Raw genomic sequence first — 14,053 nt, forward strand, 5'->3', positions numbered from 1 at the left:
TTTTATTTTGCTTTATTTTGGCATGCCTAATTAAAATACATGTGTAGATTTATAAATAAGGATATTTTGAGAGTACATTCAAAGACCTTATAAATTTGGGTACCCTAAACATCTTTAAATTTATTGGACAAAGTCCCTAGGTCTATTAAGTGTTTCATAGTTGTTTATACAAAACAGTATCTGAAGCCAGGTGTGGTGGTGCACACCTTTAATCCCAGCGCTCAAGAGACAGAGGCAGGCGGATCTCTGAGTTCAAGGCCAGCCTGGTCTGCATAGTGAGTTCCAGGCCTGCTGGGGCTACAGGGAGACCCTGTCTCAAAGACAAAAACAGTATCTGAGCTGGTTGTACAAAATATCAAATGCTGGAGAAAAAGAAACATGAGCTTTTAGGTTTGTTTGGTTGGTTGGTTGATTTGTTTTTGTTTCATGAGAGGAAGTATTTTGGTTTTGACATTCTCGGTCTGGTTTGTGTTGCTTTCAGACCTCTAAAGGCCTGAAAATGGTTTGAGAAAATTGAACTCCTGTTGTTTATAGGTTTGATTTAATATATTAACTCATCTTCATTGCTGGAGATGAATTCTGGGACTGATCTTCCTGTCCTTTTGGCTTTGTCCTTTTCTCTCTTTCCTGCAGCATGGCTTTGTTTGTAGGCAGATGTGGCCTGTTTCGGGGAGGGGCACTTTTAGTCCCTGGAAACTCTACTGGCCTAGATATAACTCTGTACTTTTCTCCCTTGGAGCAATGCTTTCCTTTAGCTCTCATGTTTAAGTCTGCATTGAACTGCCTTTATATTAGATAGTCCTAAAATTCCTACCAGTAGTGGAAACCAGGAATCTTAGTTTGGCTTGAATGGAGGTCTCTGATGTCTGAAAGAGCTCTGCCAGGCTCCTGGAGATGTGCTTTTGTTTCTCTGGCTAGAGGACACCTGAGTTAGACGCAGTAGCACATTGCTTCTTCTGGGATATCTTGTAAGAACTGATCCTCAAGATGGCTTGAGCCAGTCTCTTGCCTCTAGAAGAGCCTGAGACAAAAGAGACAACTACAATGTGTTAAGAATAACTACTTATAGACATTATGATTGTCTTATAAAAGTTACCATGTACTTTATGCATACACTGAACAACCTCTAGACATCTCTGAGAATTAGCTCATACTGTTTGCTACAGTGTGTCTTCTTAGACTCTGGCAGTGATATGATTTTGTGCTTATTTCCTTAAGTGTCCCCCTGCCCCATGCATACCTTTTCCTCATAGGAAGCAAAGGACCACCCTGAGTCTGAGCTGTTGCTGTCACAGACTGCCAGCCCTGCAGACTTGGCATGCTGGCTCCTGACCCTGTGTGCTGTGCTCTTGTGCTTTCACCTCTCATTCTAAGTTCCTCCATGCTACTACGGGAAAGAGTTAACTGTAGACAGCTGTCATTGAATCATACTCATGAAAACTGTTTTCTTATACTCTAGTTTTTAATGAAAACTGTTTAAGCATTAGCTTATTTTAATACTGTAACTTCTGGCTCTGGTTAGTTTTGAATGCAAATGAAATGTATAATTCTGTTTTCCATCACTTACTGAGTCTGAAACTCAGAAGTAATTTACCATATTAAAATATAAATGATAGCTTTGAAATGCTTTCACTTCACTTATGTCTAGCATCAATGTGTATGGCTTTGTTCAGCACAGCCACTTTGAGATGAGATGTGAGAGAGATTCGTGTGTGTGTGTGTGTGTGTGTGTTTGTATGTATGTATGTATGTGTATGGATGTATGTGTACTGCTGGTTTTTAAGAGTTTCTTTTATGTACATCCGATCAGAATTTCATCAAGGTCTTGGTTTTAAAAACTGGTTTGTCATGACATTGTAGTATTTATTGTATGAGACGGTTGTGACTGTATAGACTTATGTTTAATACTAAGGAAACTGTTAGTAAATAATGATTTACTAGATATCAAATTGACTTGTATGTATGTGTACTGCTGGTTTTTAAGAGTTTCTTTTATGTACATCCGATCAGAATTTCATCAAGGTCTTGGTTTTAAAAACTGGTTTGTCATGACATTGTAGTATTTATTGTATGAGACGGTTGTGACTGTATAGACTTATGTTTAATACTAAGGAAACTGTTAGTAAATAATGATTTACTAGATATCAAATTGACTTGTAAGTAAGTTCTCATGTAAACTGAAATTGTTAAATTACAACATGATTCCTATTAAGAATATAAGTTTTTTAAATGAAAAAAAAATATTTTAGAGCTGAGGTTGGTAGAGTGCTTGCCTAGCATACACAAGTCCCTGGGTACAATTTCCAGTGCCATATGAAAACAAGCATGGTGGTACATGTCTATGATCCCAATACTTGGAAGGTAGAAGCAGAGGTAGAAAGATCAGGAGTTCAAGTTCAGGATTACCCTTGGCTACATAGTGAGTTTGGGGCTAGTCTGGGCTACATGACACCCTGCCGCAAAACAAGAAAAGAATATTTTAAATATTGGCCTGTGTATGGGGAGTTGTGCTCAGTGGTAGAACACTTGCTTAGCATGAGTCCCTGGAGGCCCATCCCCAGTGTGGGGGATGTGGGAGGCTTCTAAGTCTGTCTTCTTCAAAAACAAATATTTAGTAATGACTGTTGTACTTAAAGGATTTGAAAGGTTTTTTTTTGTTGTTGTTGTTGTTGTTGTTTTTAAATTATTTTTATTTTATTTGTGTTCATGTATTGCCTGCATGTAGGTAACTGCACCCGTGTCAGATCCCCTGGGATTGGAGTTATGGACAGTTGTTAGCTGCCATGTGGGTCCTGGGATTCAAACCCGGGTCTTCTGCAAGAACAACCAATGTTCTTAACCGCTGAGCCATCTCTCCAGCCGCAGGATTTGAAAGGTTTTATTCACCTTAAGTTTTAACTTGCTGTCACAGAAGGATGCCCTACAGTGGTCTCGAAATGTGGCTGCAGTGGATGGGGAAGAGCCAGAGGACTCTGCTGATGTGGAAAGCTGTGGATCTAATGAAGCCAGCACTGTGAGTGGTGAAAATGATGGTAAGTACCAGAACAAGGCCGGGGGGGGAGACCAAGCAGTCCCTGGGGACTAAACCTTCGTTTTCCTGTCTTTCAGTATCTCTTGATGAAACATCTTCAAATGCATCATGTTCTGCAGAATCCCAGAGCCGGTCCCTCTCCAGTCCCAGGGATAGCTGTAGAGCTTCCTCACAGGTAAGGAGCAGCGTTGGTGACCATGATGGGAGAGTAGATGTATGAAGGCAGGCACAAGCCAGGATCTTCCCTCTTCAGCAGATGGTCAGGGATGTTTTTAAAGAGTAGAAGAAGTAAATTTGTTGTCACCTTAGAGCATTTAAAAGCATCCTGTAGGAAACTGTATATTAGGTCTGCAAGCAGAAAGACTTGTTTGTTTTTTTTTCCATGCCTGGGTAATTCTGTTTCTCCTTCCTTTCTTCTCCTCTCCTTTCCTCCCTCCTTCATGTAACTCAGGCTGGCTTCTAATTTGCTGTGAAGGCTAGGCAAGCACTCTACCACTGTTAACCATATGTTAAGCCCCCTTCTGCTTATGACCGTAGCAAGTTCCTTATCTGTAGAATGGGACCAACCAATGCGTGATTTTTTTTATTTTTTATTTTTTTTTCCAGCTGAGGGGTTGCTTGACTCATTGATGCTGGTCTATATAGGCCTTTCCTAACATTGCCTGGCAGATCCAGCTGCATCCAGCTTCATCCAGCTGAAGTCTTTTTAAATTTATTATCTGGGTCCTTTGTGCTTGCTACAGTGTGTGCATGAGGTCAGGGGACAACTCTGAAGGTCATTTCTCTCCTTCTACCATGGGTGCCAGGGAGTGAACTCAGTCAGGTTTATGCAATGGGTGCATTTACCCTTTGAGCCATCTCACTTTTCACGTGAACTCTTACAGGAGAATGAGTAGGGCACAGCTAAGGAGTGTTGTAGTATTCTTACAGATGACTCTGGTTCTCCATTTTATCCTTTCTGGGAACCCAGGCAAACAAACAAAAGAAAAAGACTGGGGTCATGCTGCCTCGTGTTGTCCTGACTCCTCTGAAGGTAAACGGGGCCCACGTGGAATCTGCATCAGGTATGTGTAGACTCATGGTTGTGGTGCTTTTTTCTCAGATCCTGGGGACCTGACTCCCTCTGTCAGCAGCCTCTGACCTAGCAATGTGATACCAATAGAGCTGTTGAGTGAGAGTCATGAGACCCAATCATCTGGAAGGCAGCATATTGAGAGGGTGTGTGCTGGGCTCTGCCGTGTGCTGGGCTCTGCCATGTGCCCTCTTTTCCTCCAGGGATAGCTAGGCACATCTGATGGTGGCTTGATTGTGCCAGTGCTTTGTAAAAGTTGTAGTGCTGTACAAATGAAAGCTATGGTTTGCATTCTTTAGCCAGACCATGAAGTAGTAGTCTCTGCCAGCTGAGGGCTGGGAGACAGAAGCACCCCTGTATTGTTGACAACCTACCAGGGATATCTGGGAGAAGTCAACTTGTCTGAGAGCCGTGGGTACAGCGTGTGATACTTTTGACCAGTGGAATGCTGTGCCTTCAGGGTTCTCAGGCCACCACACTGATGGTGAGAGTGGCAGCCCATCCAGCAGCAGCAGCGGCTCTCTGGCCCTGGGCAGCGCTGTTATTCGTGGCCAGGCCGAGGTCACCAGGGACCCTACCCCGCTCCTGAGAGGCTTCCGGAAGCCAGCCACAGGTGAGTGGCTTGGCACTCATTTCTCTGCCTTTAAAAGGGGGCCCTGCAGGCCTGAGGAGATGGTATCTTCTATTCCAGTTCTTTTTTCAGTTTATTTTTACTTCTTAGGTGACTCTCTGTTTCTTGTTTGTTTTTGCCTTTATTTTGCTTATTTCATGTGTGGAAACTCCTGTAGGCAGAGAAGATACCACCCTGCTCCTTGTCTGTCTCTGTAGAGCCTGGCCTGTGCCTGCCTTGGTATTGCTTCATAAGTGTTTGAGAGACTGAGTGAAAATTGCTTTCTTCTCAGTAAAGGATCCCCGAGTCTGTTTTTTTCTCGGTAGCATCCTGCCATGCTTTCCCTCAACATGCATAGTCTGTCAGATGCTCCCTTATTTTAACCCAAGAATTATGTTGAGTGGAAACATATGTTAAATTTGGTGGATACAAACAATCTCAGTGCTGGTCACAGTGGGTCACTTGCTATTTCAGGATTTATTTCTTAAGGCCCACATGGTAGGGGTTCTTTTGTAGTTGGGCCATATGAAACCATTAAGAAGACTAGCTTGAGAAAGTCTGAAAATTAGAATAAATCATGTACAAATGAGATTGGGGTTTTCTGTGTTGATGCTTTTCCAATTTAGCAGCAGTGCGTAATCTCAGATCTCAAAGTCGCTTTGTAGTGTTTTGTTTTGTTTTGTTTCAAATAAAAGAAATATTTGCTTAGGCTTCTGAGAGGTATGACATTTCAGGTGGCTTTGAATAACTCTTAATACATTTTTGCCTGGAAATCATACCTTGTTCACAAAGGCCATCTGTGTAGGTTTTTCTACACTATAATAATTAGTTTTGCTTTTAGACAACTTCCATCCTTTCTCCAGTTGGGCTTTGTGGTGCCTATTCTGCAGTCTCAAAAGGAGGCTTAGAACCTGCCCTGTCTGATTCTTTGGGTAAGAATGTTCTCCTCAGGCCAGTAAAACAAGGCACAGTATTGTCCCAGAGGAGGCAGACTTGAGTGCTCTCTCAGGTTCGATGGCAATCATAGCCTGCTAGAAAGAGCAAGAGCAGTTCTAACATGTAGATTAGTATGGACTGAAAGAGCAGATGACATGTGGAATAAAGTCTGGATAGCTTGGGTGCTGCCATCAGAGTTTATTGAGTAGTTGACTTTGGTTGTTTTTGGTTTGGTTTGGTTTTGTTTTTATTAAGAAGCTGAAAACCTATACCCTTACTTCTTCTTGCTTCCACAAAAAAAAAAAAAAAAAAAAAAAAAAAAAAACCAACCCACAGGTCAAATGAAGCGCAACAGAGGGGAAGAGGTAGATTTTGAGACGCCTGGGTCCATTCTTGTCAACACCAATCTCCGGGCCCTGATAAACTCTCGGACCTTCCATGCGCTGCCATCACACTTCCAGCAGCAGCTCCTCCTCCTCTTGCCTGAAGTGGACAGACAGGTGCCTGCGCACAGCTCCTCTTGGTCTCTATCTAGGCGGGTTCCTGTTCTCTCAAGTTACCTTATTGTTTTCATTTCATCCTTTGATCCTCCTAGGTGGGAACAGATGGCCTGTTGCGCCTTAGCAGCAGTGCACTCAACAACGAGTTTTTCACCCATGCGGCTCAGAGCTGGCGGGAACGCCTGGCTGATGGTATGTAGACTTCATCACACACGGCTTGAGATGCCTATCCTGTGTGTTTGTGTATCTCCTCGTATTTAAAATCCAAGTACTCATTGAATCTCAGCCTTTTGGCTAAGAGTAAATATAAAATCAAAGCATTCTTTTTTTTTGTAACTTTTTCCCCCAAGTAAGGTCAGACAGGCTTTGCGCCAGTACTAATAAACATGGTGGTTATTAATTGGACACACAGATCTGAAAACGTGATGTTTGGACTTCTAACTGCCTTAGGTGTGGCTATCCATTCTGCAAGTCCTGTTCCTTGAATAATGGCATTGTAATAATAAATAATAATATAAAATAATGGCATTGCAGACTGGACGTGGTGGCACACGCCTTTAATCCCAGCACTCAGGAGGCAGAGGCAGGTGGATCCCTGTTGAGTTCAAGGCCAACCTGGTTGGTCTGCAAAGCAAGTTCCAGGCCACCTGGGGCTACAGGGAGACAGACCCTGTCTCAAAAAGATAAATATAAAATAAAATCAATGACATTGCTTGGATGCATGAAAGAAATCGCACCAGAACAGTGGCATTTAGTTCCACTGTGCTGTCTTTTTTGGCATAGTCACTTAGAATAAATGCTAGCTTCTCTGAATTTTAAGATTTTTTGTTGTTGTTGTTATTTCAGTTGTTTTGTTGTATTTTGCCTGCATGATAGAAGTGCACCATGTGCATGCCTGGTACCTGCAGAGGCCAGAAGAGAGCATCAGATTCCCTGCAACTGAAGTTACAGATGGTTGGGAGTCATGTGGATGTTGGGTCCTCTGCATGACCAGCAAGGGCTCTTAGCCATTGAGCCTTCTTTCCAGGCCCATGAATTAAATTTTTTATTGAAGCTACCTGGGTAATGTGTAGAGAGGATTCCAAGACCAACTGTTTGATTACAGTTTACATATAGGGCTTTGATTTATTATAGCAAAAAAATAAAAAGTAGAACTAGCAATGGGAGAAGACGTGGGCTAAGATTGTGGGGCAGGCACAAGCTTCTGAGGGTCTTTCTTTGGAGTCAAACACAACATACATAGTTATCCCAGAAGTCGGTTGTGACAATGTGTATGAACTGTCTACCAGAGAAGTTTGTTAATGGCTCAGTGCCCAGGATTTTTATTGGGAGCTGATCCTGTTGGAAGCATTGCTATTTCAGAAAGGAAACCAAGCACTATTTTTCACCAGTCTTTTTTTCCCTCCAGGGATACTAATATAAGGCATCAGTTCCTAAAAAGAAAGGCAGGTATTTTTTAGCATGAATTAAATTGTTAGCACCAAGAGTTTAGGCACACTATTTAGGGTAGTGGAAATGTTTGAAAATCCAAGTTCCCAGATGTCAGCAAATGGCCATCCTTGTGCATAAGCCTTTCACGGATAAGCAATCTGGCCTGCTGTGGTAACCTTTTTTCTACATAAGCAGTAAGAATGGTTCTTTTGGTTCACTGTTGTGACCATTGTGTTTTTTGCTATTGACTGATTATAGGAGAGTAAATCTCCCTTATAGTAGATGTGTTCACTCTGTCCTGAGTTAAGAACATGCTGTGAGAAAGCCACTGCAAGAGGAACATGTTCTTTTTACAAGGGGAGATAGCTCAGTGCAAGCATGAGGACCTGGTCGGATGGCTCAGAGGTTAAGAGTGTTACCTGTTCTTCCTGGGGAACACCACAGAAGGATGTCCTCTAGCCTCCACATGCCAACAAGCTGCTGGTTATAGAGCCACCCAATTTGGCTGTCTGTAGGGCGGACATCAGTATCCCAGATTCAAAAGTCGTCTTTCTCTCTAGGTGAATTCACTCATGAGATGCAAGTCAGGATACGACAGGAAATGGAAAAAGAAAAGAAGGTGGAGCAATGGAAGGAAAAGTTCTTTGAAGACTACTATGGACAGAGGTAAGGCGCTTGCTGCTTGTGAATCTTGGTATGGGCATTTGAAGGGACAGAGGCAGTTAGTGTTCAGACAGTTGGCTTTCCATATCTATGGGTTCTTGAGGCATAGATTCAAGCAACTATAGCTTGAAAGTACTACAGAGGGAAAACTACAGCTGTGCTATGCATGTATAGGCGTTTACCTATCATTCCTCATCAGTGTAGTATAATAACTAAGCATCACATTCATGTTATATGGGTGTTCTATCTGGGGATGATTGAGAGACCTAGCTACTCAGGAGGTAGAGATGGGCTTGAGCCCAAGAGCTCAAGGCCAGCCTGTGCAATATAAAGAGATCCCTTTAAAAAACAAAACAAAACAGAAAAAACCCTGTGGAAAGAAGGCATTTACCTCAGTGGCAGAGCATTTGTCAGGCATGTGGGAAGCCCTGGGTTGGCTGCTTAGCACTGCAAAACAAAAAACTAAAGTATCTAGGAGCATGTGCAGAAGTTATGTACACATGTGCCATTTTATCTTAGGGACTTAAGCATCCATGGATTTTGGCATCTGCAGGATGTTGTTAGATACCAAGGGATGACTATAGTCTACTTTTGTGGTGGATAAGAGCCTGGAGATTATGGAGGCTCTGCTCATTTCTTAATGCTATTCACAGTGAAGCTGTTATCTGTTTTCTGCAGTTAGTATTATACTCCATGCAGGTAGAGCTCATTCTAGCTATATATCTGAGTGCAAAACTAAAAATTTTTACAAAGCTTTCTCTGACCTTTAACTGATAAGAATTTGGTTTGCAGATTGGGCTTGACCAAAGAACAGTCATTGCAGCAGAGCATTGCCCGGGAGGAGGCCAAAATCAAGAGTGGCTTGTGTGTCCCAGGACAACCAGCACGACCACAACGTGGTCCAGCTACCCGTCAACGGGATGGGCATTTTAAGAAACGATCTCGGCCAGATCTCCGAACCAGATCCAGAAGGAATCTGTACAAAAAACAGGAGACAGAACAAGCAGGGACTGCTAAAGATGCAAATTCTGCACCAGGTACTGCACCCTCCAAGGATGGGGAAGCTAAGACTGACTCAGCCGTGGTGAGCAGTTCCTCTGGGCCAGGTGTGTTCTCTGTAGCACCTGGCCCAGAAGGTCCTAAATGTCACAGTGAACCTGTGACTTCCCGGATCCAGACAGAACCAGACAACTCGGCATGTGCCTCTGCATCTCCAGACAGAATTCCCAGCTTACCTCAGGACACTGTTGATCAAGAGCCAAAGGATCAGAAGAGGAAATCCTTTGAGCAGGCAACTTCTGCATCCTTTCCCGAAAAGAAGCCCCGGCTTGAAGATCGTCAGTCCTTTCGTAACACAATTGAAAGTGTTCACACCGAAAAGCCACAGCCCACTAAAGAGGAGCCCAAAGTCCCGCCCATCCGGGTAGGAAACTGTTTGATTCCCAGGGTCCCTGGTGCCAGATTTCCTTTGAGGTTCTTGAGATTGTAGAGCCTCTTGGGGGAGGGCAGGGCAACAGCCCCAGGTCGTGGTATGAATTACATGGGAATGCAGCGCTTTTTTTTTTTAAGAACTGCTCTTAGCTGGGCGTGGTGGTGCACGCCTTTAATCCTAGCACTTGCAGAGGCCGGCCAATCTCTGTGAGCTCAAGGCCAGCCTGGTCTACATAGTGAGTTCCAGGCCAGCTGGGGCTACAGGGAGACCCTGTCTCAAAAAGACTTTAAAAAAAAAAAAAAAAACTGTTCTTGACTGACTTAGGTACGGTAAGACAGTTTTTCCTCACCTTCCCCCCCTCCCCATTAATACAACCTTGAAGTCAAAATCCTTTGGAGTTTTTCATGTTTTTTTAGATATTGTTAGAGTATTTACTTCATGACTTACAATTCCATTAGAAATTAAACATGAAAGCCAAGTATGATGGCTCACCCCTGTAATCTCAGTACTGGGGACACTGAGGCAGGAGGATTGCCACAAGATTAAGGCCAGCATGAGCTACAGTGTGAAACCCTGTATCAGTGGGTAAAGGAGCTTTTGCTGCCAAGCCTGATGACCTGAATTTGGGACTCAACCTAGTGGAAGAAGGAGAGAACCAGCTCCCACCAGTTGTTCCTACTGCCACATGTGGGTTATGGCATGCATGCATTCGTGCATACAAACACCAAATAAATGTAATGAAAACTTGTTTTCAAGGAAGGCAGGCAGGGAAGGAGAAGAAATTTGAAGTGCAGTATAAATGGCCCTTCAGCAGAATCTACTCAGAATGAAATGGTGTCATGGACAGCCATTTTACTATGAGTATTTTATACTCTAGGAAAATGATTCTCTAGACCGTGACCCCTAAGGTACTCGAGTTCCAGTTTTGCTTTTAGTTTCCAGGTCTGATCACTCTCTTAAAACTGCTTTCTTATGTGCTTTTCTTACAGATTCAACTTTCACGTATCAAACCACCCTGGGTGGCTAAAGGTCGGCCCACTTACCAGATATGCCCCCGCATCATCCCAGTCACGGAGTCCTCCTGCAGGGGTTGGACTGGTGCCAGGACCCTTGCAGACATTAAAGCCCGTGCTTTGCAGGCCCGAGGGGCGAGAGGCCACCACTGCCATCGAGAAGCGGCTACCACTGCCATCGGAGGGGGGGGTGGCCCGGGTGGAGGTGGCAGCAGGGCCATCGATGAGGGAGGTGGCAGAGGCAACAGCAGTGGTGATGGTGGTGAGGCCTGTGGTCACTCTGAGCCCAGGGGAGCCCCGAGCACCCCTAGAGACTGTGCGTCAGATCTACAACGAACACAACTATTGCCGCTTTGTTCTCTGAATGGAGAACACACTCAGGCTGGAGTGGCCATGCCCATAGCCAGGAAAGAGGACCCAGCATCTCTCAGAAAGGAGGAGAGCTGCCCACTGCAGAGGGTTCCAGATGCGCTTACAAGTGCACTAGAGGATGCCTCCCAGCCCCCCATTGCTCCTACTGGAGACCAGCCATGCCAGGCTTTGCCGCCACTGTCTTCCCAAACTTCAGTGGCTGAGAGGTTAGCAGAACAGCCTAAGTTGCTTCTAGATAGTAAAACTGATTATGAGTCTGGCACCACTTCCTGGGAAGCTTGTAATGAGCAAGGAGCCACTGCTGTGCCAGAGAATGGTTCTGTGCAGTCTCTAGTGGGAGATGTATTAGAAAGAACTGACCAGGCTTTTGATATTACTCCTACTATGAAAGCTCTTGTAAGCATAGTACCCACTTCTACACCTCAGTTGTCATTGGCTGGCTGCCTGCTGGACAGACATGATGATGGAGTAGGACTTGATGATTCAGGCCCCATCATGAGGGAAAGTGATAGACAAGAAGCTTTGAAAACTGAGACTCTCGCATCTGACAGTGCTGCTCCTTGGATACCCACCCTGTCAAATTATGAAGTAGTCAAACAGTCTGAGCCAGAATCCAGAGAAAATGCACAATCTGCAGAGCCCCAGGATGGAGACAAGTGGGAGAGAGATGCTCCCCTCGTTGCCATCAGGCCTGGGGAGTTAGCCAAGGAGGGAATGCCTTTCCCTGAGAGCAGTGCTTCACTCTGGATTGCACCACCTGGTGGAGGTATAGACAGCACTGGCAGTGATGTAGACACTGAAAGGCTAAAAATTAATGGCAGCTCTGAAACACTGAGTCCTCACAGTGAATCCACAGATACTGCCTCTGACTTTGAAGTCCACCTCATTGAAGACGGCAGTGAAGCTGACACCAGTGAAGCCACAGTGATAAAGGAATGCTTGGTGGGCAGGGATGAAAAGCATGACTGGAGACAGTCCACCTCACCATCCAGGGTAAACCGTGACCCGAGCATGCTTACAAGGACAGAGGGGCTGGTTGCTTCTCAGAGCTGGGTGTCTAGAGTGTGTGCAGTCTCCCAGAAGATCCCAGACTCCTTGCTTTTGGCCAGTACTGAGTGCCAGCCGAGGTCTTTCTGCCCACCCAGACCTAGGTCTTCAGTGGAGGCATCACCGCTTGTGATGCAGTTGCTGCAGGATAACTTGCCCCTAGAGAAGGTTCTTCCTCCAGACCAAAGGGGCAACAAGCCAGAATCCCCACTACCACCTCTTGGAGGGCAGAGCCAGGATAGGAGTACCATACATAATCCTGGGGAAAATGAGCGTCTAGTTGCCAGAAGCAGCCCTGGTTCTGTACGAGAATTGAATGAGCCTCGTCTGGTTCAAAGCTGTGTAGGAAGCACTGGTCTTGGCAGGGCAGAAGCCTCCCAAACTTGTGGAATTCCTCAAATCTCCAAGATGTTCCCAGGTTTAGACTCCCAGCATCCAGTGACAAAACTGACACCCTCCTCCAGTAACCTGGAAGAAGTGGGTTCCAAAGAGCATTTCTCTTCCTTTCTTAGTGAGGAGCAGAAGGACGCTGGGAGGGTGTCCCAGGGCAGTGATCTAGGTGCCACTCAAGGCCAGTGTCCAGGAGATCCCACTACCTCACAAGTGCCATGTTTCTCCTCTCCAAATGTGCTCTCCTTTGATGCTGGACAGACAGGAAGCACCTTGGATGATCAGAACATTGCTGGAGGTCAAGAAAAGCTCTTTGGTCCTAGGAATAATGCTGCCACCCTTCAGAGCCCCAGGCCTGCAGACCAGACACCACTGCCTGCTGAGGGCCCTCCAGTTTTTCTCAGTAGGAAGTTAGGGCCAAGCAAAAACTCTGTATCTGATGGTGTACAGACTGCAAGGAAAGACTGGGCTCCAAAGCCACCGCCAGCCTCTGCTGGCAGTGTCAAGACGGAGAAGGTTTCCTCAAGGGGCCCCTTTAAGGCAGATGCAGAGAAGAGAAAAACTGCTGGGCACAGCCCTCTGGAACTAGTAGGTCACCTGCAAGGGATGCCTTTTGTCATGGACCTGCCTTTCTGGAAATTACCCCGAGAGCCAGGGAAAGGGCTCAGTCAGCCTCTGGAGCCGCCTTCTATCCCTTCCCAGCTCAACATCAAGCAAGCTTTTTATGGGAAGTTTTCTAAACTCCAGCTGAGTTCCACCAGCTTTAATTACTCCTCCAGCTCTCCTACCTTTCCCAAAGGCCTTGCTGGTAGTGTGGTGCAGCTGAGCCACAAAGCAAATTTCGGTGCAAGTCACAGTGCATCACTCTCCCTGCAAATGTTCACTGACAGCAGCACAGTGGAAAGCATCTCTCTCCAGTGTGCGTGCAGCCTAAAAGCCATGATCATGTGCCAAGGCTGTGGAGCGTTCTGTCATGATGACTGTATTGGACCCTCAAAGCTCTGTGTATTGTGCCTTGTGGTGAGATAATAAATTACAACCATTGGAAAAATTGTATATTTAGTGTGTGTATTTTGATAATGATTGATCTTAAATCTGTATACAGAATATCATTGCTATAATGGGCTCTCTCTAGGCAAAATAAAGTTTGCCTCCCCCTAAAATTTATAGTGCTAAAGCCTTGTTACTTGTCACCCTTCTGGTCTTGGCTAGAAGGAGTTTGTGGGGAGGTGTCGGGGGCGCAACCCAAACCCTCTTGCAGTCAGGCAGTATGGTGTGGCAGGACAGCCTGCCTGACATCCAGATGAACTTGAAACTGAAGCAAGAAAGTTGGGTTCTCCACTGAGAGAACTTACCTCCTGAACTGAGCAGAAATGTCAGTCTTCCACTGCCCTTCCCAGCCTTTTTTTTTTTTTTTTTTTTCCCTTCTGCTACATTACCTGGACCTCATGTGTTAGGCAAGTGCTCTTTTTATTTTTTGTTTTAAGACAGGGCCTCACTAGGTGAGGCCTTGAATTCACTCTGTAGAGAGAAATTTCCTCCTGAACGTGGGAGAA

General features: G+C 45.1%; 1 protein-coding gene across 1 annotated transcript; it reads left to right on the forward strand.

The window, feature by feature from the left end:
• Positions 1–2,875: 2,875 nt before the first annotated feature.
• On the forward strand, positions 2,876–13,647 carry Asxl1 (ASXL transcriptional regulator 1; the record flags this gene model as incomplete). The annotated part of the gene is made up of 9 exons (XM_008834843.3): positions 2,876–3,032; positions 3,109–3,206; positions 4,002–4,095; positions 4,564–4,716; positions 5,986–6,149; positions 6,245–6,341; positions 8,141–8,246; positions 9,036–9,666; positions 10,665–13,647. Coding segments are annotated over 9 exons (4,362 nt in total), but the record flags the coding sequence as incomplete, so codon positions are not given.
• Positions 13,648–14,053: the final 406 nt, after the last annotated feature.

This window comes from Nannospalax galili, unplaced genomic scaffold (genome assembly GCF_000622305.1).
Source record: "Nannospalax galili isolate Female #2095 unplaced genomic scaffold, S.galili_v1.0 scaffold1357, whole genome shotgun sequence".
Taxonomy (NCBI): Eukaryota; Metazoa; Chordata; class Mammalia; order Rodentia; family Spalacidae; genus Nannospalax; species Nannospalax galili.